We start from the raw sequence: 25,621 nt of genomic DNA, 5'->3' as shown, positions 1-25,621 counted from the left end.
CAAGAAGACAGCTCACCACCACCTTCTCCAGGGCAATTAAGGATGGGCAACAAATTCTGGCCTTGCCAGTGACACCCACAGCCCATGAAACAAATAAAAAAAACTTTGAAGTCTTGCTTAGCTGTATTATTTAAATTGCTTAATTCAGTCGATTAGATAACTCGAATTTCTTTAGTGCAAATTAGGTGACGTTAATTTCTACAGTGTGGTAATAATTTAAAGAAAATTGTGGGCACAAATCTTTATAATCAGCAGCAAAAAAATCACAGAGAACATGAAACTTGAAAAAAGTGTTTTTATTGATAAAAGAGTGCACTTAGCTTTTTAAATATTCTGAAACTTTTTTATGCTGTAGCTTAGATTTCTGACCATCAATTATTATTTTCCATATTTGTTCAATGACAAATGTTAGTTTTGTTGCTGTGCTCCAGTAACATTTAACTGTTTCTGTCTAAGGACTCTTGATAGAGGGGTGCGTGTCCCTGGGAGACAGTGCCCTACACAGAAACAATGAGCGATAGCAGACGAAAAGGTTTGCTGGAGTAATTAAAATATACGTACCTGGAAATAAATGTGCTCTTACTTAACTCAGTATTTTCCATTTTAAATGTAAGATTTCAACATTTGTATTTCCATGGGGTATTAATGAGGTAAAGTTACTGTGTCTGCAAGTTACCCAGTTTTTATTTTTACCCTATATTTATCCCTGCTCTTCTTCCAAAAGCAGTGAATCATGTCGAGAGGGCCTCGAGTGGCCATTCTCCGCAAATCGGCTGAGATTCAGAGCTTCAAAACAGAAGGCGCCACTACTGAGCACGATCTCTGCCTTGCCCAAAGGGTGTACATGCACAAGTCCAGCAAGAGTAATGGCCAAGAGCAGGTCCCTGACTGATTGTTCTGTTCTCTAGCCAAGGAAGCCCTGGATCCATTTGTGGAGTCCCCATCCCAGGAGGTTAGCTAACTCAGCACAGAGCACAGGTAAAATTCTAGGACTTCCTGGCTTGGACTCATGCAAAGTCTTACCCCACTGGGTCATGGGGAAAGCAAATATCCCACATTTCATTCCGGAAAGCAGGTACGTGGTGCAAAGCGAACTTCCTCAACATGGCTCTGAGTAAAAACTAAATGGTTAGTGGGATTGGATGGCTCTTTCAGAGAGCTGGAACAGGCATGGGGTGAGTCGAATGGCCGCCTTCTGTGCTGTAAGATTCTGTGGTAAAGGGTGGGAGCAGGAGATTGCTAAAGTGGGCCCAAAATGCACACGTATTTGAGCTTGGCAGAATGGAAGCAAAATGGTGCCTTGTCAGTGTCAGGTTGGATAAGCTGGTTGATGACACTCTTGGGAGCAGAGCTGTGATTTCACCAGGATAAAGTCACGATGCACTTGCTCTCCACCTTGGCAGCTGAGGTTCAGCAGGGCGGGGGTGATAAGGCTGTCTGCGGCTTCATCTGCACACAACTCTTCCCTCCCCCCCAACCATCCCAAAAAAAAATGGCCTCCTGACCCTGAACATGCCGATAAAACGAATCGGCATTGCGTGAAAATGTTGATGCGTTGCCAGATTACTAGGTCAAAAATCATGCAGTCCTCTCATGGGTCCTTGGCGCTGCTGCTCACGCAGGACATTTGGTAAAGATTGATCACTGAGGAAACCATCCCCATTAGTCCCACCAGCCATTCGGGAAACTTCCCTGCCCACAAGAAGCCAGATGGCATCCAATGGATGGCATTTGCCAGATCAGCCAGGCTGCTGACCATGTTGAGAACTTCCGCTCGCATTCGAATTCGGTAGGTCCGTCTGCTCAAACTGTTCGATTCTCTAGGGGGAAACAACATTTAAAAAAAAAACATTATTAGGACAATGCCTGCTGATATATGCACATTGAATTTACAGCACAGAAACAGGTCATTCAGCCCTGCTACATTCTCGTGTTTGTGCTCCACACATCTCGCCCTATCAGTATATCCTTCTAATCCTTTTTCCCCTCATGAGTTTATCTAGCTTCCTCTTTAAAGCATCTGTTTATTGGCCTCAACTCCTCCATGTGGTAGCGAGTCCATATTTTCACCACGACACGGATAAAGTAGTTTCTCCTGAATTCTTCATTGGATTTATTAGTGACTATCTTACATTTAGGACTGATCTGTATCTTAACTCCATGTAAACGTCTTTGCTGCATATAAGGGGTTGGCCATTTAAGAAGTGTTAGTATTTATCGAGTTCTTTGTGGGGCAGCACGTGGAGCATCGTGGCAGGGCACCATGGAATGTAGGATCGTTGTTCCCAAGTTTCCAAATGGATACCTTCGGCAATTGCTAATCAGATGTCAGGCACTTCCCTGCAGCAAGGGTAGGACAAAAATAAGTGTGTGCACTGAACAAAAGAGAATGGCAATCATAAAAAGCTCTTCAGATTACTAAATTATACCTTTGTATTTCTTCCTTCCCTGAATAAAGTACCAATGATCTGGGGAGGATGACTATCCCTTCTCTGTGCTGAGTTAGCCAACCTCAGCCCCTGGGGTGGGGGCTCTACAAATGGGCCCAATGCTCCTTGGACAAGTTACAAGTAAAATTCGGTGACAGATGATTCCCTTTCAACTCAGTACCTCTAACCTCCCTCTCCCCCCCAATACAATCTTTCTTGCCTTTCCCAATATTATTGAGGCTACACTGGTCATTGATCTTTCCTCCCTAGATCCAACCGCCACACTCTCCTGGGCCCCAACACCCTTGCTGTCTTCCTCTCCTCTGCATAGTCAACTGTGTTGAAGCTCAGAGATATCACACTATGACCTACTCTGACTCAGAGGCTTGGAACTTCCCACTTCCCTCAAGTCCTCTTCCTCCTACCATCCGCAGGCCTTTTAAACCAATATTAGGCCACAACTAAACACTTCTATCTGACACTCTTGTCCTACAGGATATTATCAGACTAAGGTTAGGTGGTAACGTTCACCCATCCACCATGTTATCTTCTCTCCATGAAAGGTCCCTCCTTTAACCATAAATCAGCTACGTGTCCTTGTTGTAGCTGCGACTAGTTGCAATAACCATGTTTTTCACCGTACTCTGTTCCGAGGTCAGCCTTATTATGGTTTCCCTTCAGTTTCTTCTTCAGCAGCTGCACAACTCTGAAGGATCTGTTAGTGTTAAGGAGAAGGGGGAAAAGCAAATTATTTCAGCCTGTATGTTAGCTGATTACATATTTACTAAATCCCAAAGGTTGCCTGGTTCCTCAGCTTTCACCACTAAGCAATCTTTTTTCATTCATTCACAGGATGTGGACATAGCTGGCAAGGCCAGCATTTATTGCCCTTAAGAGGCTGTCCATCCTCTTGACAACTAAGTGGCTTGCTAGGTCATTTCAGAAGGCTGTTAAGAGTCAACCACATTGCTGTAGGTCTGGAGTCACATGTAGGCCAGACTGGGTAAAGATAGCAGATTTTCTTCTCGAAAGAATGTTCGTGAACCAGATGGGTTTTTACAACAATCTGGCAGCTCATGGTCACCAATACTGATACTAGCTTTTTAATCCAGATTTATTTAATTAATTAACTGAATTTAAAATCCCCAGCTGCTGTGGTGGGATCTGAACTCACATCTCCAGAGCATTAGTCCAGGCCTCTGGACTCCTTGGCAAGTAACATAACTAGTATGTTACTGTTCCCAATTATAAGTGGTGACTGGCTATCTGACCATGGATAGTATCACAGCCTAGCCCAGCCCAGCAGGGATCGAGCACTGTGCAACAATCAGGAGCAGGCACCCTGGCCACATTTTATCCCCTGTCCATAGCTCAGAGATGCTACCATTCTGCCGAGATCAATTGCCTCAGCACCAACTGGGAACCAGACTTGGCCCGTAGCACTCGGTACAACACCAGGCACTGGCTTTATCTATTAAACCAGGAGTGCCCCAAACTTTTAATATTCTCGGGGTGCTGAGAGACACGTCGTGGAGTCTCGGGGAATCGTGGGTGGGGGAGGAGGCATAGGGCCAAGCCACATATAAATTTTATTTTCCCCTTAATGCCCAGGGATCCCAAGCCACTTATACCAACAGATCTCAAATGTCATCAGCTATGAATCAGTAGATGGCAACTTGAGTCAGCAGGTTTAGGATTCAAGCCCACAAAATCCAGGCTGACATTGAGTGCAGTACTGCACTCAGTCGGAGTTGCCTTCTTTCACACGGGACATTAAACCAAGGCCATGCCTACCCTCTCATGTAGATCGCAATGGCACTATCTTAAAAAAAATGCAGAAGAGTTCTCCATGGTGTCTTTGTCCCAATATTTAACCCTCACCCAACAGCAGATTATCTGGTTATTATCACATTGCTGTATGTGGGAGCTTACTGTGCACAAATTGGCTGCACCACCATTCAGCATCAATGTCAGAATGGAGCTGCTTTCTCTTTAGGTGACAAGAGTTAAAATTGTCTCTTTCCTCCTTTTCTGACACTCACCGCAGAGCTCCCAGCGCCAGCGACAGACTCCACAGTGTGTTACTGAGTGTCCACCACTTGTCCGACTTGATGCTGACAATTCTGTAGTCTGCAGCCCAGGCCAGGTGTTCACATGGATAATAGAGCTGATCCGCCAGGTTCCCAGTTATAGAGAGCACCCGCACAATAGTGTCTTCCTCCTATAGAGGAAAATTAGAAATTGGAAAATCAACATTAAACTTTTAAATAGTTATACAATGTATTTTACATATTTAGGACATCCCATAGCACTTCACAGCCAACATGTTACTTTGGAAGTGTAGTCACTGTTGGTGCACTGTCAGAGGTGCAGTCCTTTCTATGACAGACTGTGTCAGCAGGTAGCACTCTTGCCTGGGACAGAAGGTTGTGTTTTGTGAGCACATAAAATTGTGGCGAGTCGAAGAGACTTAGTAGTTGGCAGGAAAAAAGACAGAGGCGCAAGGGGAGAGCCAACTGTGCAACAGCCCCAACAAACAAATTTCTCTGCAGCACCTGTGGAAGAGCCTGTCACTCCAGAATTGGCCTTTATAGCCACTCCAGGCGCTGCTTCACAAACCACTGACCACCTCCAGGCGCGTATCCATTGTCTCTCGAGATAAGGAGGCCCAAAAGAAAGAAAGAAAGAAAATCTCTACAGCTAGTACTGAGGGAGGTCTGCACTGTCAGAGGTGCTGTCTTAAAGCTGAGATGTTAAACTAAGGTCCCAACTGACCCCTCAGGCAGATGTAAAAGATCCCATGACACTATTTTGAAGAAGAGCAGGGGAGCTCTCACAGTGTCCTGAACAATATTTATCCCTCAAGCAACATCATTAAAAACAAATTATCTGGTTTTCATGTTGCTGTTTGTGGGAGCTTGCCATGCGCAAGTTGGCTGTTGCTTCTCCTACAACAGTGACTATATTGTAAAGGTCCTACATTAACTGTAGTGTTGGGTCGTTCTGAGGATGGTGAAGCACTATATAAAAGTGAGCTAATTAGCAAACAGCAAACAAAAATAAATGACCATAAATCTGAAAGCTGACACCTCCAAAAATGCAACACTCCCTCAATTGTGCAACAATGTGTGAGCCTAGTGTTGCTGCTCAACGTCCTGTGGCTTAAACCCACTACCTGGTGAGGACACAGAGACTGCAGAGAGATATAAACAGGTTAAGTGAGCAGGCAACAAGGTGGCAGATGAAGTATAATGTGGAGAAGTGTGAAGTTATTCACTTTGGTGGCAAGAATAGAAAGGCAGAAATTTTTAAAAAAGGTGTAAGACTTGTAAGCATTACTGTTCAAAGCGTGTGCTCGTACAAGGAATGCAAAAAGTTATGCAGGTACAGCAAGGAAGTAGGAAGGCAAATGGAATGTTGGCCCTTATTGCAGGGGGATTGAGGAACAGGAATGAAGCCTTGCTACAATTGTAGAGGGTCTTGGTGAGACCACATTTGGAGTAGTGTGTGCAGTTTTCGTCTCCATATTTAAGGAAGGATATACTTGCATTGAAGACAGTACAGCGAAGGTTCACTAAATTGGTCTCTAGGATGAAGGGGTTGTCTTACGATGAGAGGCCAATAAAATTGGGTCTATATTGTCTGGAGTTTAGAAGAACGAGAGGCAATCTTATTGAAACATACAAGATCCTGAAGGGGCTGGAGATTATTTCCGTTGGTTGGGGAATCTAAAACACGGGGGCAGTCTCTGGATAAGGGGCTGATCATTTAGAAATGAGATGAGGAGAAATTACTTCACTCAAAGGGTTGTGAATCTTTGGAATTCTCTATCCCAGAGCATTATCATGCTCCATCGTTGAATACATTTAAGGCTAGGTGTAGACAGATCTTTGGCATCTCAGGGAATCAAGAGATTTGGTGAGCGGGCTGGAAAGTGGAATTGAAGCCCAAGATCAGCCATGATTGTATTGAATGGTGGAGCAGGCTCGATGGGCCATATAGTCTACTCCTGCTCCTATTTCTGGTGACTCAAGAGCAGAGACATGTACCAACTGAGCCAAACTGACACTTAACATTATTACCAGAAAGCAGGCCTCTCCATTTGCCATTGTGTGGATTAACTGACACAGCTCTGGGCTGCATAAACCTGCGAGGGACACCATCAATAATGAATTGAGTGGAAAAAATAAGAGGAAAAGCCAGCTCAACAGTGGGAAGATCTCCTCTCTGGCATCTTGTCCATTCGTGGTCAGAATATTGCCAAATCATCAGAAAGTTGGTTTAAACTCAGTTGGCAAAAGGCAGTAACAGTCATATGGACAAGACTTGCATTTCTATCGCACTTTTCACAACCTCAGGAAGCCCCAATGCATTTTAAAACTAATGAAATACTTCTGACGTGTAGCCACTGCTGTAATGTAGGAAACGTTGCAGCCAGCTTGTACACAGGAAGATCCCACAAACCACAATGAGATAAATGACGACTTAATTTTTTTTAGTGATGGTGACTGAGAAATAAATATTGTCCAAGACACCAGGGAAAACTCCCCTGCTCTTTAACATAGCGCCATGGAATATTTTATATCCACCTGAAAGAATAGACAGGGTACTCGATTCAAATTGGAATTAGAACTGTTTGAACTCTTCTCACTACAAGCATCTTCACCAAGACAATATCTCAAATATCTAAGGGGAAGCAAGATAGGTACATGAGGGTGAAAGGTCTAGAAGGATATGTTGAAAGGGTGTGATGAAGAGGTGTGGGAGGAAGCTCATGTGGAGCATAAACAGTGGTATGGATCAGTTCAGCCAAATGGCGTGTTTCTGGATGAAACTGAAGCGCAGGACTTCTGTATGCCTCGGTGGGTTTGCCAGCTATCTAAAGACACCACATTATTCTTCAGTACAGAAGCCCTATCATCAGTAAACACATCCTGGGCTGTTGATATGCCACAGGCCCCGCCCCGGCCCGGCCCACAGGTCCCGCCCCCTCTCCGCCTTGGCCCACAGGCCCCGCCCCCTCTCCGCCTCGGCCCACAGGCCCCGCCCCCCGACAGATGCAACCCCTCCTGCCAATAGGCTTCAACCCCCACTCCACAGGCCCGGGCCTCCGGCCCCGGGCCTTACCGTGCCTCCCAGCCCGTACCCACGGGAGTACAGGTACATGGACAGGTCATCGAAGAGCCGCAGCGCCGCCCTGCAGTTGCTGAGCTCCTGTGCAACAAGTAGCAGCCGGCGGCCTAGCTCCGAGCGGCCGCCCCCCGGCGCCAGCAGCAGGCCGCCCAGGAGCCGCGTGCTGTAGCACACGGTCCGCACCAGCCGGTCACGGCCCCGGTAAGACTCCAACACGTCAGCAACCGCCTCCATCCCCATATCAAATGGACTTTAGTTCACTCTCCGGCCCGGCGCCAGACATCTCTGTCTGCCAATCAACAGCGCGATATCTTCTAGTGACCGCCCACTTCCGCTCGATAACCAATCGTATATCGACACGCCACTGTGACGAGCAGTCAATCAAACCGAAGGAAGGCGGCTCATCACCTGTCGGACTGCCTGCTGTACGCATGTGCAAGCGGTCAGCGCCTGACCTGCTTTTGGATGGCTGGCAACAGGCGAGGGCGGGGCTTCGTTAAAGGGATGGGTGAACCGTTTTTGACGACAGAAAATAAACCTTTAAAGGGAAGTAAAGTCCAGGCAGATTCCTTTATACATAGGTGGCCAAGTTGCAATTGAAATTTAATGCAGAGAAATGTGAAGAGAGTAGTAGTTAATGGATATAATAAAAGAAAAATATTGCAGATGCTGGAAATCTGAAATAAAAACAAAGTGCTGGAAAATACGCAGCAGGTCTGGCAGTACCTGTGCAGAGAGAAACAAGAGTTAATGTTTCAGGTCAGGTTCTAATGAAAGGTCTCAGGCCTGAAACGTTAACTCTGTTTCTCTCGCCACAGATACTGCCAGACCTGTTGCGTATTTCTGACACTTTCTATGGTTAATGGATGTTTTCGGACTGGAGGAAGGTTTGTAGTGGAGTTCCCCAAGGGTCAGTGTTAGGCTTCAAGAGCGGTTAATCAAGCATACGGCATCCTGGCGTCCAAAAACAAGGAAGTTAATGTTAAGGTTCCGAAGAAGGGTCAGTGACCCGAAACGTTAACTCTGCTTCTCTTTTCACAGATGCTACCAGACCTGCTGAGTGGTTCCAGCATTTCTCGTTTTTATTTAAGTTAATGTTAAACTTGTATAGAACACTGGTTTGGCCTCAGCTGGAGTATTGTGTCCAGTTCTGGGCACGATCCTTCAAGAAAGATGTGAAGGCAATAGAGACAATGCAGAAAAGATGCATGGGAATGGTTCCAGGGATGAGGAACTTCAGTTATGAGTATATATTAGAGAAGTTGGGAATCTTCTTTAGAGAAAAGGTTGACAGCAGATTTGACAGAGGTGGTCAAAATCATGAGGGGTCTGGACAGAGTTGATAGGGAAAAACTGTTCCAATTGGTGGAAGGATCGAGAACACAAGGGCACAGATTTAAGGTAACTGGCAAAAGAAGCAATGCTGACATGAGGAAAAACTTTTTCACACAGCAAGTGGTTAGGATTTGGAATTTACTGCCTGAGAGTGTGGTGGAGGCTGGTTCAATTGAGGCATTCAAAAGGGAATTGGATTGTTACCTGAAAAGGAAGAATGTGCTGGGTTATGGGGAGAAAGTGGGAGTGTGGCACTAGGTAAATTGCTCCTGCGGAGAGCCAGCACAAACACGACAGGCCGAATGGCCTCCTTTTGCACTGTAATAATTCTGTGATTCATTTTGGTAGGAAGAACGAGAAGAGGCAATATAATTCTTTCATGGGATGTGAGCTTCGCTGGCTAGACCAGCATCTGTTGCCTATCCCTAGTCGCCCCTGAGAAGGTGGTGGTGAGCCGCTTTCTTGAACCGCTGCAGTCCATGTGGGGTAGGTACACCCACAGTGCTGTTAGGGAGGGAGTTCCAGGTTTTTGACCCAGCAACAGTGAAGGAACGGCGATATAGTTCCAAGTCAAGATGGTGTGTGACTTGGAGGGGAACTTGCAGGTGGTGGTTTTCCCATGTGTTTGCTGTCCTTGGCCTTCTAGGTGGTAGAGGGTGCGGGTTTGGAAGGAAGGGTCAAGAACCAGAAGACACCGATTTAAGGTGATTGGCAAAAAAAAAACACGATATGAGGTAAAACTTTTTCATGCAGTGAGTGGTTAGGATCTGGAATGCACTGCCTGAGAGTGTGATGGAGGCAGATTCAATCATGGCTTTCAAAAGGGAATTGGATAAAGATCTGAAGAGAAAAGAATTGCAGGGCTATGGGGAAAAGGCGGGGGAGGGGGACTGGATGAGTTGCTGTTGCAGAGAGTCACTTTCCAGCTCTTAGTCCATAGTGCATATCCCTCTACAGCCCTTTCAGACTGTGAATTTCAGACTCCTCACCACTCTCTGGGTGAACAAATTCTCCAATCTAACCCTTCTGTCAATTACTTTGAGGCCCCTCATAATTTTATACCCCTCAATTAAACCTCCTCTGTTCCAAAGGAAACAACCTCAGCCTATCCAATCTTTCCTTATAGTGAAAATTCTCCAATCCTGGCAACATCCTCATAAATCTCCCCTGTACCCTCTCAAGTGCGATCACACCCTTCCTGTAACACGGTGACCAAAACTGTACACAGTACTGTAGCCGTGGCCTAAATTTCTGCTTAGCGGTTGCTCAGTTGGTAGCCCATTCACTTGAAACAGAAGGTTGTGGTTTCAAGTCCCCACTCCAGAGAACTGAGCACAAAAATCTCGGCCAACTCTCCCAGTGCAGCACATTTTCAGATGTGCCGTCTTTCGGATGAGACATTAAACTGAGGTCCCGTTTGCCTGTTCAGGTGAACGTTAAAGATAACACAAGACTATTTTAAGAAGATTTCTCTTGGTGTACTGGCCGACATTTATCCTTAAACCAACACCATCAAAAACAATTTATCTCTGCCCTAACAACAGTGACTACTGTTCAAACCTTGGTGGTGAAGAACTTTGGGATGTCCCGAGGACATGAAAAGAAAACTTGTACATTTTCTTATGCTTTTTTTTTTGCATTTTCTCATTTGTAGTGAGATATGAAAATTGGAAAGCCAACTATAACTTTCTTGGTACATCTTTCCCAGTGTGGGCTGTGTGGTTGTGATTTTCCAATATGTAGATCCCCGGCAGGCAAGTCTGTATATTAGGAGGTACTGTCTTTAGTTTTCAATGAGTTTTCACCAGCTGCAAACACTAACTCGCCCCCACAAATGCCCTCTCCCACAAAGGTCGTCTCAGTAAAGTCATTCAACTCAATCCTCTCTTCGAGTCCCCGTCTACTTAATTGCAGCTTAGAAAAGACACAACTCCTCAAATTTTAATTAAATGCACTTTGCAAATGTTTCCTCAACACATGATTAACACTTCTCTTTCACAAGCAAAAAAGAAACAGTATTTTCATTGTTTCTCAAAATACATGACTCATGACCATTACAGCGTTATCTCCTTCCTCCTCTGACCGAAAATGGTTGATGAATCTGCAGAATGCTCCCCAGCCAATACCCAGTCTCACTGGGCAACTGGACGAGTTCCAATAGAATACTGAGCATCACAGATTAGAGCAGTCCTGGGTTCAATTCTTGGGCTATGCTGGGTTATTTTGCTTTTATTAATTTATCTGATGTTGGGCAAGATGACCAAGCCTGGTTCAGTGCCCCTGGACTATTTAGGCAGGAGATGGGGCGGGGAACCCCTACTGACCAACTACTCTTCATTGGGATCCAAGAATTCCTGCTGGAAAGGGCCTGTGTGTGTTCAGTAGGTCAGGATAGATAGAAACTCGGTTGTGATTCTCTCCCCCGTGTTCAGCAGCCAACATTTATGGTCGAGGTTTGCACACGAGGAGTGACCTCATTAGGTGAAGTCAACTGGGAGGCTATGACTAAACCAGCAAGAGTTAACGCCTTCACAACAGGGGAGAAAACTGGACCAAAAAATGTGTGTTCACCCCTCTCTAAAACATGAGTTGGGTTTCAACATAGAAACTCCTAGTTAACCTTTATTAGCAAAGTATTAATAATTGGACTAATCAGTCCAGCTCTTGCTCCCAATTGCTACTTGCAACCGCTGCTAGAATGGTGTTAGCAATATAGAAACATAGGAAAATTTACAGCACAGAAGGTGGTTATTTGGCCCATTGTGTCTGGCCAAAAATCCCACCTTCCACCTCTTGGTTGTTTGGCCATTGTGTGTGGACAAGATTGGACTTTTTTTGGTGATGCACCATTGACCGAATAGCCTGTTGCCCCACATTGTCAAGGCTCACATAGCCATTTGGGTGAAGTACAGGAGACTGATCTTTACCCCAGCAGGGGGTTGACATATTTGTTGGATAAGAGGAGGAAATTGGTAAAGAATGACCGGGGGCCGGTGGTGGGGAGGGGGTACCAAAAATGTTTATAGGCGTCTAACTCTGCTGCTTTGTAATAGGACCCTTAATCTCAGCCAAGCAGAAATTATCCTTCTGCATATCAACATCACAATACTAGACCTAAAGTAGCCTGTTCACCACCTTACAGGCGACCATATTGTTTCTGATCATATAAGAATGTCACGTGATTTTATTACAGTGGTGTAAATTCAAGCTATATAGTCTTGGAGGCAGCGGGGATGGAGGGGGGAGAATTTCTCTTTATTCGTGCACAGGATATAGGCGTCGCTGGCAAAGCCAGCATTTGTTGCCCATCTCTAACTGCCCTCGAGAAGGTGGTGGTGAGCTGCCTTGTTGAACCACTGCAGTCCATGTGATGTGTGTGCACCCACATTGCTGTTAGGAAGGGAAGTTCCAGGATTTTGACCCAGCGATAGTGAAGCAACAGTGATATAGTTCCAAGTCAATGTGTGTGGGGCTTGGAGAGAAACTTGCAGGTGATGGGTGTTTCCATGTGTCTGCTGCCTTTGTCCTTCTACGTAGTAGAGGTCATGGGTTTGGAAGGTGCTGTCTAAGGAGCCATGGTGAGTTGCTGCAATACATCTTGTATATGGTACACGCTGCTTCTGCGCGTCGGTGGTGAATTGTGGATGGGGTGCCGATCAAGCGGGCTCTGCTTTGTCCTGGATGGTGTCGAGCTTCTTGAGTGTTGTTGGAGCTGCACCCATCCAGACAAGTGGAGAGTATTCCATCACACTCCTGACTTGTGTCTTGCAGATGGTGGACAGGCTTTGGGGGATCAAGAGGTGAGTAGCACAAACCAATACTGGATTCACTAACTGGCTTGGGTTTATCTACTAGCTTGGAAGGCAGGAAGTCAAAACAATCTACATGTTGTCTACATACCTCCTACATCATAACAGTGACTACACTTCAAAAATACTTAATTTGCTGCCAAGTCCTGAGGTCATAGAAATGGCTGATGAGTTGGTTCTTCCAAAGTCCCCTCAATGCCAACAAATAATCTTCCAGCACCGTCTTGGGGCAAGGGCAAGGGTGAGGTGAAGGGGGAGGTGGGGATATATTAGTAACTGTACAATATTTTAGATAGCCTTTGTGCTAGCTATCCCTCGTGCAACTAATTTCATGAAACAATTAAAGTGGGACTCTACATAAGAGTTACACATTTCAAGTTTAATTCCACAGAGGGTACAGTAATCGGTGCTTTGAAGAATATGCTGTACGTTATGAAGGAAACCAGCTGATATCACCCCCTTCCCTCCCTCCCGATCCCAGCAGTCGCCCCCCACCCCCCCCCCCCCCCCCCCATTGCTTCTCTTGCAAGCAATGCATTCTGGAAAGGATAACATAACTGTAACCATTAAATAGTGTTCAAAAAGAAAGATGAATCCCTCAATACTTTGAGAAGGATATGCAGACTGTGCACCAACCATGTGGCTATGGTGAGGGGGCCAGAGGGTGACAAAACGTTTCCAACCATGTCTGTTTTGGACAGCCTTATTGGAAGTTGGCTGCAGGACCCCAGGTTCAGTGCAAACTGAAAATACTCGAGTCTCCTATTTCTGTTGAAAGGGTAGCAATGTTAAATTTGTTTGGACGCACTCAATCCAATTCCAAGCACCCTTAATTTGTTGTTAAATTGTTCATCTCACTCGGGAGGCCATAGGATGCTATGGAATATGGAGGTTAGGTCACACTGGTACAGTCAGGGACACTCTTCGGAGGTTGGACTGGAGGTGAATGGAAGGTTTACTGTGCCTCGAACTACTGGACCTGACTATTTGAAGCTCATTTCAGAGGTTTGAGATGGGTGGTGTTCTGCTCTCCAACACTGACATCCTTAACATTGAGAAGCACAAAACTCATGTAAAAGGAAACTGTGTCTAATGTCTTCTCTCTCCCTTGCCGAAGGTGAAGATTCTTGCTGGGGTAGTTACTCATGGACTCCCTTTGGTTGATGCCAAAGTTGCCATTCTTCACATGATGATGGTCAAGATCCTGCTCTCCCACAATGTCCACACGCATATATCCAACGTTGGTTAGTCGTTGCACAGTGGTCAGTAGCTGGAACCCTGACAGATCAAGCCCCTCTCTAGCCCACAGGCCAACAGCAGTACCCCTACTACTGCTGCCCTAGCTGAGATCAAGTCACCTTCGCAGAGATTTGGGGTGGGACCTGAAACCATGTGGGAGTGGAGCAGAGGAAGAGAAAAGGGACAAAAAGGTGATGCTTCAGGAGTGGATGATTGAGTACTCCAGTAGGGGCAATGAGTAAGCCTGTTAGAGCAGAATTAAAGCTGTACTGCCTCAGGAACCTGAAATCCATGAAATAGTGGTTGCAACAAAAGTCTGTTACAAGATAAAGATACTTTCCACACCCCCAAGTCATTACGCAATTACATTAAAACCTGCACAGTTTCAGCTCCAGTACTGTATGTTGTACAACTGAACCAATATTCCATTTCACAAATAATTTTAATTTAAACATTTTTGTGGAGAGATCTTTGGTTCATTTACAATTATTCTTGCTTTTAAAAAAAACACCTTTTACAAATAGAGCTTTACAATCCAAAATTAATGGAGGTAACAGAGAAGAATCAAGCTTTCCTGTTGGTAATGCAGACTGGAAGAACAGTAATGTTCCAAGAAGACTGGTTGATAATTTAGTTGAAAAGATTTTAATTTTTGTTTGTCCCACCCTTATCTCCATTAAAGGGGTGCAATCACTGCCATGGCAAACTTTGAGAGAAAAAAGTGTCAGTGGGGAGAGAAGTGGCAGAGAAAGAACTTAAAGTTCTATCAATCAGAAGTCACATGATTGTACACATGATGCCATTTACAGAATGTGTTGTAAACAAATGAAATAAAAAGTCAGGCAACACATTTTATAAAAACAGCGCTCAGCTCAAAAGGTGTCCAACTGATGCCTCAGTTGGTAACAGCACTGCTCAGTGCGGGACTGAGCCCAAAAGATAAATAAGGTCAATCCCTGATCAGTGTCGAGTTGGTTCAACTCAGCCAGATCTGCGTTACATAATTCTTACAACTGAGGAAAATCCAACCGGGGTCTGACGTTCCTGATTCCTAACCAGTGATTCTCTATTGGAAAGTCCATGTATCTGGACACTTGAGTGAATGAGCAAGGGCCAGATTAGAGTCAACCAAAATGCCCACAATTGAATAGCACTGTTCTGCGTCTCACTTTGCGAATGGGCACTTGGGTGAAAGAACTGAAGTGTACCAGGTGCCTGTGGAAATGTACTCCATTATGAGTCAGCACCTCCCACGATACGGAGCTACTCCAGAGTGAGAGAGGCTGGAATGGCCAATGTGGTGGTTGCAAAAGTCAAGTCCACTTTGGACAATTTTGATGGATGCGGTCTTCGTAAGTGAAGAAACTGTCCAAACTGCAGGAGACAACCTCTGCTCCCCACTATCTACGGGAATTAATTGCTTTGGAAGCCAAAGTGGTGGGCAGGAAAAATAAAACATTGGATAAAAAAAAAGTAAGCAGCATACCTGAGTGTTTATATGGACTCTGAAGAGGACAAGGAATCTCTTCCCTCCCTGGTAGACTCAAGTTGGCGGTATCCTCTGATACAGAATAGAGGAGAAAACTGCAAACATGGGAGGACTTGCTACAATGAGAAATCTCCCAAATAATTTATAAATGGTTGATTGGTCCCTTCATGTCCAAAAAGAAAGATTCGAAGGGAAACGTGGCAGAATCAATGCAAGATATCATTCCGAAGCTGAGGGTTGGTGTGCATGTGCCAGAGATCATTCCTTTGTACTCGCACATATTCACACCCTTCTGAGTCTTCTCATTTCCCAAGTAGGGTTAGAAACTCTTTCTCTGCCCAAGAGAAACAAACCAACTTCAATACCCACCCTCATCCCTCAGATCCACAGAAGGAAGAGACAGAATAGAAGACTATTCTCTTCAAGGTGAGGAGACTTGAGTCACAGAACTCCATGTTTTTGTTTTGTTTAAATGTGTGAGTAGTCATCCTAAGCAGCAGCTGCACACATTTCTTTGGTGAATTCAACTCCAGTTGGAGGTAGAAAAGGCACATTTCCGATTTTTTACGATGGAGGCTTTCCGATATCAACCGTTATTTTGGTGAAAAGTTGGCTTTTTTCTATCTTGATTAATGAATATTTCAGAGATTTGTATCCATCTTGGTTCCTTGTATACTTCATCTGATTATAAACAACATAACTGGAAAGAGAGGAAGGATTGGATTTAAGGCGCTGGTTTTAAAGTTATTCATTTTTTAGACTATTCACAGTCAATGGGTGAAACAAATGCTGAATTTAACTCAATGGTGTCCAGAATTTCAAGTTTCAAAACATACTTTTCATTTACAGAACCATTTTCTTCACCCACCCCCATCTCTTGACAATTCCCCCATTATCCTTAAATGCATTGATTTTACTATCATTGACCATGTTTCCGAATCCTGTTTTAGTCTTGCCACAATTTTCTTCAGCAACCTCCTTCAGCCGATGTCCCTGCTTATGCCATGGACACTCGTAGATCCACCATCTTTCCTTCCTTCTCACCACCACCCCCCCACCCTAACCATCCTCACTTTACCCCACTGTCAACTTCTTGCCTGCTTGTCTCCCCTCCCCCGCCCCACAATCCTGGCTTGTTCAACGGGCTCTTTCTCCCCTCTTGAAGCACCTTGGATGTTTTGCTACATTCAGCCATTTAGTTAAGAGCACCAGCTGCCGCTGAGAGGGCATGCAGCCTAATCTCAGGCCGCATCCAACTCCCAGTGGATCAGCAGCCAGTAAAGAAGCTGGGAGCCACTCTGCAGTGAGGAGGGACAGAGGCCAACTTTGGTGGGAGATTAAGGAAGAGGATGAGCCAGGGTTCCTGCCTATCAGTGAGCCTTCTGCTGGTATGTGCATGTATGTGTGTGTGTATATAATTATCCTTGGCTGTAATGCCCTCTCCATGCTTAATTAGCCTGACAACGCTCAGATGAAGGTTGGCCACTTGAGGAAATACTGGAAAGCTGCATTTGCTAATGGGACAGTATGAAATCATCCTCTAGGAAACTGCCAGCGAAGGGAACAGAGGGGTGAAGAATGAGAGAGAAGGAAAGTAAAATGTAAAGATAACACAGAAAAATACTTCAGGAAAGCTGCAACAAAAACAGCCCCTGTTCTTGGAACTACAGGACCAATAGCTTTGCCTGAGAAACTAACCCCCTTTCTTAATGGGAGGTTATAAGGAGGGCTTGAGGAGAATCAGCCAGGGTCCTTGCTCATTCCTATCCAGTGTGACCCCCCCCAGTAAAGTGCACGTCGTGGACACTGGATGAGGTCCTATTTGACACTGGCTGTGATGTCTAGTTCTCTACAACACAACAGCATGTTTGGGGCATCCTGCACTGACAAGGCAATCTCGAAAACATTGAAAATTAGAAACTTGCATTTATGCAGGTAAACGTCCAAAGGCATTTCATGTAAGTATGTTCAGCCAAAACTGGACAGCAAGCCAAAGGAGGAGATATTTGGAAGGGTGACCAAACACTTGGACAAAGATATGGGTTTTAAGGAGGGCCTGATAAAGGGTAGAGGGAGCTGAAGTGATTGAGGGAGGAAATTTCAGAGTGTGTAAAGCATGGACAGTTGAAGACATAGCCACCAATGGTGGAATGAAAGAAGTGTGAGAGAGGCACAAAGAGGCCAGGGCTGTAGAGCTGGGAGGAGGTTACAGAGAGATGGATGGATGAGACCATAATGGAATTTAAATTTAAAAAAGGACGATAATTTTAAATCTGAGGCATTGGGTGATTGTAGCCAGTGAGTAGAGAGAATAAGTGGAAATTGGTGCAGAATAGCAGAGTGGCTGCAGAGCTTTGGATGGTGTGAAGATTACAGAGGATGGGAGGCCTGGAATCGTCAAGTCTGGAGATGACTAAAGGCATGGATGATGGCTTCAGCAGCAGATGTGCTGAGGCAGTGGCGAAAGAGGGTGATGTTACAGAGTTCAAAGTAGATGGCCTTGCTGTATATTCTATGCAAACATCAAAAATATTTGTTCCCTTGTAACATCTGCCACTCTGAAATTCTATGATAATCCTGAATGCCTCCATTCTCCTCCTCTATCAGTGATGCAAGATCATTTTTGGCTTCCAATATTGTTGCCCTTTGACCGTGGTGTGCGAAGTGGCAATTTTTGACTCACTTTTTCTCATTGACCTCATTTCCTTTGTCTCTTTGGTGCCGTATCATTTTGGTTCTTCCAATGTTGCGCTCAGGTCGATCAACAGCCATCCCACTCAACGTTACCCTATGAGATATAGAGCAAAGACACTTCCTTAATACAAAGGATCTGATGAGTATGATTTAAAGCCTCATTTTAATAACACCAAGACAACTTACACTTCTGTAGCACATTTAACTTGGTAAAACATCCCGAGGCACTTCACAGTAGCATGAAACAAAATTTTGACACCAAGCCACATAAGGAGATATTAGGACAGGTGATCAAAAGTTTGGTCAAAGAGGTAGGTTCCAAGCAGCGTCTTAAAGGAGGAGAGAGAGGTGGGGAGTTTAGGGCCCAGGGAGCTGAAGGCACGGCCGCCAATGGTGGGCGATTAAAATCAGGGACGTGCATGAGGCCAGAATTAGCTGAGGGCACAGATCCTGGAGACTTGTGGGGTTGCAGAAGGTTAGCGATAGGGAGGGGAGAGGCCATGGAAAGATTGGATTAATAAGACTTTGTGCCAAAATATATGCAGTTCTATGTCCACCATGAATTAGGTGGAGTTCATATAAATAAGCATTCTTTAATGCAGAAAAACTTCCCGAGGCACTCCACAGGTTTGTCAATGAACACAATGTGCCAAGGCAAAGAAGGACATTTTGGAAAGAGTGGCCAAAAGGCTTGGCAAAAGATTTAGGATTTACTAAGAGTTGTAAAAAGCAGGGCAGGGAAGTGGGGGTGGGAGGGGAAAGCGAGTGACAGAATGCGTGAGGGGGATTGAGTGGGGCGGAGAGTGAGGGAACGAGTTCGAAAAGGTAACAGGCTGACTGCCCCAGTCTACTGGTAAGTGTTACATAGACAGACTGAGAATGATTCTGTCAATTAACTGCTCTAGAAATTATCTTGTTTCTCATTGGAAATGTATTGTTGTTTCTTCCTTGTGCTTAGCAGCAACTGTTGAGATGATTTATCTCCCACCAGGTAGCTAGATACACCCAGACAACTATCCCTGTGCTTCCTTTGATGCCTATATATATTCAGTTTCCGCCATAATTGGACAGGCTTTTTTCCATCTTTTGTCTAAGAGGCCAAAAATGTAAAGCTGTTGTTCTTTCGATGGTTGGGTGGGGGAAGCTCTGGGTTATTCCATTTGTTGGGAGGAAATTCTGGTCAGTGGTGGGAGGGAATTTTCCTGAGATTTGTGCCATCAGGTTACACAGCAGGGGGGTGTCATGGTGTTGTCAAGAGGATTTTTATTCCTTTTCCCTCATGGTTTAGAATGTCATATGAATTTCCTCAAATTCAATAACTTTCAACCCAAGCCCAGTTATGGTTTATTCCCTCATCTTATGACTAAGCAGTTAATGTTTAGCAAAGGTCTCTTTCCAACAAGTCAGAAGTTGTCATGTCTCCTTCCCCCGACTTATTTTGCCCAGCGTGATAGAGTTATGAAACTCCAATTCTCCCTCAATCTTTCCTCCCTCCTACAATTTACAGGCTTTTCTTTCCTGTAACTTAATGAACTAGCTTCCACCCACCCATTACTGCAATGGATGAGAGTCCCCCCCACACCATTCAAATGTACTAGTCTCCCCAACTACCCAGCCAACTCCAATGGACTAGTCTTCCTAAACCCACTCTCCACCACAATGGACCAGTCTCCCCAACCACCTCCCCCCACCCCCCAACTCCAATGGACTCGTCACGCAATGCTCCATCCACCTCACCCCATCCTACCCCCAATGGACTAGTCCCCCAACCACCCAATTATTCCAATGGACTCCCCCACCATGCTACTCCAATCAACTAGTTACACCAGTGCTTCCCACCCCAATGGACTAGTCATCCCAACCACCCCTCCCAAATCCAATGGACTAGTCTCCAGGTGACCTGCTCCAGCTTCCAGTCACTGCTTTTTAAAAATTAATTCATGGGATGTGATCGTTGCTGGAAAGACCAGCATTTATTATCCATCTCTAATTGCCCTGGAGGTGGTGGTGGAGAGTTGCCTTCTTGAACTGCCACAGCCCGTGTGCTGTAGATACACCCACAGTGTGTTAGGGAGGGAGTTCCAGGATTTTGATCCAGCGACAGCAAAGGAACGGCAATATAGTTCCAAATCAAGATGGTGTGTGGCTTGGAGGGGAACTTGCAGGTGGCGGTGTTCCCATGTATCTGTACTTCTAGGTGGTAGAGGTCGCAGGTTTGGAAGGTGCTGTCAATGGAGCCTTGGTGAGTTGCTGCAGTGCATCTTGTAGATGGTACACACTGCATCACTGGCGTACAGTGGCAGCAGAGAGTGAATCTTTAAGGTGGTGGATGGGGTACCGATCAAGTGGACTGCTTTGTTCTGGCTGGTGTTGAACTTTTTGAGTGTCATTGGAGCTGCACTCATCCAGGCAAGTTGACTTGTGCCTTGTAGAGATGGAGGACGGGCTTTGGGGAGTCAGGTGGTGAGTTACTCACTGCAGAATTTCCAGCCTCTGACCTGCTCTTATAGCCACAGTATTTACATAGTCAGTCCAGTTAGGTTTCAGGTCAATGGTAAACCCCTCCAGGATGTTGATGGTGGGGGATTCAGTGATGGTAATGCAGTTGAACATCAAGGGGGGATGGTCATTGCCTGGCATTTGTGTGGCATGAATGTTACTTGCCACCCCATGAGCAGCCTGTAGGAGGCAGATTGCAGTCCATGTGCATTTCTCAAATTTCACCCCCACAGCATATTTTAAAAAAAACAGGGATCCTTTATTCTTAACAGTCATCAAATAACCTAATATTTCAACTTTTTGTACTAAAACATGTGTTGTTAGTATGTTTTATGTATTTTAATGATTTTTCCCTAATCTAAAATAAAACTGAAGGATGGTCTCCCAGGTGCCTAATTTATTCACGCTACCCCTCTCACCAGACAGTCAGAGAGGTAAATACCTCACTGTATTTTGATGGGATATCTTTTTTTTATTCGTTCGTGGGATGTGGGCGTCGCTGACTAGGCCAGCACTTATTATCCATCCCTAATTGCCCTTGAGAAGCTGGTGGTGAGCTGCCTTCTTGAACCACTGCAGTCCATGTGGTGTAGGGATACCCACAGTGCTGTTAGGGAGGGAGTTCCAGGATTTTGACCCAGCGACAGTGAAGGAATGGCAATATAGTTCCAAGTCAGGATGGTGTGGCTTGGAGGGGAACTTGCAGGTGGTGATGTTCCCATGTATCTGTCCTTCTAGGTGGTAGAGGTCATGGGTTTGGAAGGTGCTGTCGAAGGCATTTGATTCTTAAATTGCACCATTAATTCAACAGCACTATTAATCTCTTAAAATGGATGGTTCTATTTTTATTGAGCTGCCCTGTAATGTCTAGCAGTCTAGTTTTTCAAAAAATAGTCTCGTTTTTTCACCCATCACCTTTTTAAAAGAAACTAAGTTTCAATGATGTGGGGGAAGTTAGGTTTTAAATCAATTTTCATCAGGACATCCCAAAGCACTTTGCAGCCAATAAAGTGTAGTGAAATGCCGCAGCCTATCTGCGCACAGCAAGATCCCACAAACAGCAATGAAATAAATGATTAGATAATTTGTTGCTGGTGATGACGGTTGTGGGATCCTCTTCTAATAGTGCTCTGGGATCTTTTACATCCACCTGAGGGGGCAGACAGGGCCTCAGTTTAATGTCTCATCCAAAAGACGGCAATTCCGACAGTGCAGCACCCCCTCAGTACCACACTGGAGGATCAGCCTGGATTGTGTGCTCGAGTCTGTGAAGTGGAGCTTGAACCAACAACCGTCTGACTCAGAGGCGAAGAGAGCCACCCACTGAGACACGGCTGACACCGTAATGACTGATTCCCGAGAGAGATATCGCTCTGCGGACACAGTGCACCTGACCCTGGCTGTGCCTCGGAGGAAGCAGCTTTCTGGAAGGTTCTTCCCCTCAGCCCCTGCCATTTGTGTGGAGTGGAAGGTTACCAGTGCAGGCGTACAGCTTGGCTGGCCGTACCACTCAACAGCAGAGTGAAAATCAGCGTGCAAGCTGCAGGTCTTGTTGAGCCAATGAGGCTCGTTCTGATTAATCTTCTTCCCTGCTTTAGTCTGAGAAGAGTATTTTCAGCACAGAAACAGGCCCAACCGGGCCATGCTGGTTCATGTTGCATCTTGGTTGGGGAGTCTCGAACCAGGGGACACCACCTCAAAATAAGGGGGAAGCCACTTAGGACCGAGGAGAAATTTCTTTACTCTAGAGGGTGATGAATCTTTGGAATTCTCTATCCCAGAGGGCTGCGGAAGCTCAGTCATCGAGTATGTTTAAAGCAGAGATTGACAGATTTCTAAATGCAAATGACATAAAGGGATATGAGGATAGTGTGGGAAAAAGACATTGAAGTAGATCATCAGCTATGATCATATTGAATTGCGGGGCAGGTTCGATGGGCTGAATGGCCTACTCCTGCTTCCATGTTACTATATATACCTCCTCCCACTCCTTCCTCCTCTCATCCCATCATATCCTTCTATTCCTTTCTCCCTCCTGTACTTATCTAGCTTCCCCTTAAATTAATCCTTTCCATTGCTCCCCTCCAGTTTGATTTACAGAGCACCTGGCTTGCTTTGAGCTGCTTCACTGCAATATTAACTTGAGGAAAAGATAGAGTTTACAGCACCTGGAGCCAGAATCTTATGCTCTTTGGATACGAGTGTTGTAATGAATTTATATGTTATGAGCCTGCGCAGTGTTCAATTACATCATTAAACACATGAACTGGCCATCCTGGTGTCTGTCTTTCTTTGCAAGTGCCTCCCAATGTGCAACAGGTTTTGGCGAAGAGATGGAATCAAACAGGGACTGTGATGAACCAGATCGGCTGGCTTCCGGTGACCTTCTTGCTCTGACGGCAGAGTTTTCAACTGGACTGTACTGAACCTCTCTATTCCTGACATCGCGTGGTGACACTCAGTCGAATGGGCTGCTGCAGTGTCCTAGTATTCAACTGATTGAACCACCGACTAGACTGGTTTGGGGCGAGTTTATTCTACCTACGCTGATTTAGACTGTATCGCTGCAATAGACAGCCAGAGTGAAGGTTTATGGTGTTACTGTTGCATTTGAAACAGGACAAAATGGCTGTGCCCACGGGATACACTGGAAGGTTAAGAATACATGGGAGAGCTCAAGAACCATTCTGTTCGCATTTTGAAAGAATGGGCATGTTTTTCTGAGCGAATAACATTTTAGAATTCAAAGGTGAAAGTGAAGCGGTTCAGACTCAATAAGGCAATTCTTGAATGTAAGAAATTGGCCTGGAAGTGTATGGTACAATAACAAACCTTCCTGCTCCCAACAAGACAAAAGATGTGCCATTCAAAACAATCAACACCAAGTTGGAGGAACATTTCAAACCTAAGCCACGAGAGGAAAGCTACAAATTTGGAACCAGAAAAGTAGTAAAACAGCTGGTGAGTACATTGTGGAACTGGAGAATTTATTATTACATTGCAACTTTGGCACATTCTTAGACCATGCATTACGAGACAGATTTGTGGACGAGAGAATCCAACTGAAGTTACTAAACGCACAAAATCTTAAGATTTGAACGAGCATGTAAGATTGCTTTTAGCATGGACATGCATCCAAGGATGCTGAGGAATTTTGTCCTATGTCCACAGTCAGACCCCACTATTTAAAAAAGGAGGGAGAGAAAAAACAGGGAACTACAGACCAATTAGCCTTACATCAGTAGTGGGGAAAATGCTAGAGTCTATTATAAAGGATGACAGCAGAACATCTAGAAAGCATAAACGGGATTGGGCAAAGTCAGCATGGGTTTACAAAAGGGAAATCATGCTTAACAAATCCACTGGAATTTTTGAGGATGTAAAAGTAGAATAGATAAGGGAGAACCAGTGGAAGTGGTGTATTTGGATTTTCAGAAGGCTTTTGATAAGGTCCCACATAAGAGGTTGGTGTGCAAAATTAAAGCACATGGGATTTGGGGTAATATACTGGCATGGATTGAGAATTGGTTGACAGACAGGAAACAGAGAGTAGGAATAAATGGGTGTTTTTCCGGGTGACAGGCAGTGACTAGTGGGGTACCGCAGGGATCAGTGCTTGGGCCCCAGCTATTCACAATATATATTAATGACTTAGGTGAGGGAACTAAATGTAACATTTGCAAGTTTGCAGACGACACAAAGCTGTGAGCTGCGAGGAAGATACAAAGAGGCTCCAATATGATCTGGACAAGTTGGGTGAGTGGGCAAATGCGTGGCAGATGCAGTATAACGTGGATAAATGTGAGGTTATCCACTTTGGTTATAAAAACAGAAAGGCAGATCATCTGAATGGTGATAGATTGGGAAAGGGGGAGGTGTAATGAGACCTGTGTATCCTTGTACACCAGTCGCTGAAAGCAAGCATTCAGGTGCAGCAAGCAATTAGGAAGGCGAATGATATGTTGGCCTTTATTGCAAGAGGATTTGAGTACAGGAGCAAGGATGTCTTACTGCAGTTATATAGGGCCTTGGTGAGACCACATCTGGAGTATTCTGTGCAGTTCTGATCTCCTTTTCTGAGGAAGGATGATCTTGCCATGGAGGGACTGCAAAGAAGACTTACTAGGCTGATTCCTGGGATGGCAGGATTGATGTATGGAAAGAGATTGGGTCAACTAGGCCTATATTCATTAGGGTTTAGAAGAATGCGAGGGGCTCTCATAGAAACCTATAAAATTCTAACAGGACTAACAGGGGTGGTGCAGTGGTTAACACTGCAGCCTCACAGCTCCAGTGACCCGGGTTCGGTTCTGGGTACTGCCTGTGCGGAGTTTGCAAGTTCTCCCTGTGACCGCGTGGGTTTCCGCCGGGTGCTCCGGTTTCCTCCCACAGCCAAAGACTTGCAGGTTGATAGGTAAATTGGCCATTGTAAATTGCCCCTAGTGTAGGTAGGTGGTAGGAGAATGGTGGGGATGTGGTAGGGAATATGGGATTAATGTAGGATTAGTATAAATGGGTGGTGTTGGTCAGCACAGACTCTGTGGGCCGAAGGGCCTGTTTCAGTGCTGTATCTCTCTATGACTCTATAACTAGACAGGCTAGATGCAGGGAGGATGTTCCCGATGGTTGGGGAGTCCAGAACCAGGGGTACGGGGTATGCCATTTAGAACCTAGATGAGGAGAAATGTCTTCACTCAGAGAGTGGTGAACCTGTGGAATTCTCTACCGCAGAAGGCAGTGGAGGCCAATTCATTAAATACATTCAAGAAGGAGATAGATACATTTCTTAATGCCAAAGGGATCAAGGGATATGGGGAGAAAGCGGGAACTGGGTACTGAATTAGACAATCAGCCAAGATCTTTTTTGAATGGTGGAGCAGGGCCGAATGGCCTACTCCTGCTCCTATTTTCTACGTCTATGTTTCTATGTTAACTGCTTGTCGAGCGAAGGCCAAAGCCGGAAAGGGAACTCATTGCAGTGGTAATGGAAAGTA

At 45.2% G+C, this 25,621-nt stretch overlaps 2 protein-coding genes across 2 annotated transcripts in view; both read right to left on the bottom strand.

The window, feature by feature from the left end:
• Nucleotides 1–281: 281 nt before the first annotated feature.
• Nucleotides 282–7,866, bottom strand: pex11g (peroxisomal biogenesis factor 11 gamma). The gene is made up of 4 exons (XM_068016088.1): nt 7,557–7,866; nt 4,472–4,650; nt 3,073–3,144; nt 282–1,820 (listed from the first exon to the last, which is right to left on the bottom strand). Exons 1-4 carry the CDS (start codon nt 7,800–7,802, stop codon nt 1,592–1,594), a joined length of 726 nt encoding a protein of 241 aa, XP_067872189.1. The 5' UTR covers nt 7,803–7,866; the 3' UTR covers nt 282–1,591.
• A 6,502-nt stretch (nt 7,867–14,368) lies between these two features.
• Nucleotides 14,369–25,621, bottom strand: part of LOC137351561 (beta-1,4-galactosyltransferase 2-like) — a 68,060-nt gene continuing 56,807 nt past the window's right edge. Inside the window, exons 7-8 of the mRNA XM_068016087.1 lie at nt 18,118–18,222; nt 14,369–16,134 (exon numbers count right to left, since the gene is read on the bottom strand). Coding sequence (XP_067872188.1) covers nt 15,999–16,134; nt 18,118–18,222 — 241 coding nt within the window. The 3' untranslated portion in view covers nt 14,369–15,998. The remainder of the gene's footprint in view (nt 16,135–18,117; nt 18,223–25,621) is intronic.

The sequence above is a fragment of the Heterodontus francisci genome, chromosome 36 (assembly GCF_036365525.1).
Source record: "Heterodontus francisci isolate sHetFra1 chromosome 36, sHetFra1.hap1, whole genome shotgun sequence".
Classification (NCBI taxonomy): domain Eukaryota; kingdom Metazoa; phylum Chordata; class Chondrichthyes; order Heterodontiformes; family Heterodontidae; genus Heterodontus; species Heterodontus francisci.
The sequence above is the reverse complement of the archived record's forward strand: the minus strand, read 5'-3'. Positions and strand labels throughout refer to the sequence as shown.

What these genes read in the sequence shown, in the direction of transcription:
- pex11g (XM_068016088.1), bottom strand. Translation starts at nt 7,802, where the DNA reads ATGGGGATGGAGGCGGTTGCTGACGTGTTGGAGTCTTACCGGGGCCGT. An exon ending in GGTACGGGCTGGGAGGCACG is followed by an intron (nt 4,651 to 7,556) that starts GTAAGGCCCGGG and finishes TTTCCTCTATAG; the next exon opens with GAGGAAGACACTATTGTGCG. An exon ending in AAGGCTGACCTCGGAACAGA is followed by an intron (nt 1,821 to 3,072) that starts GTACGGTGAAAA and finishes GTTTCCCCCTAG; the next exon opens with AGAATCGAACAGTTTGAGCA.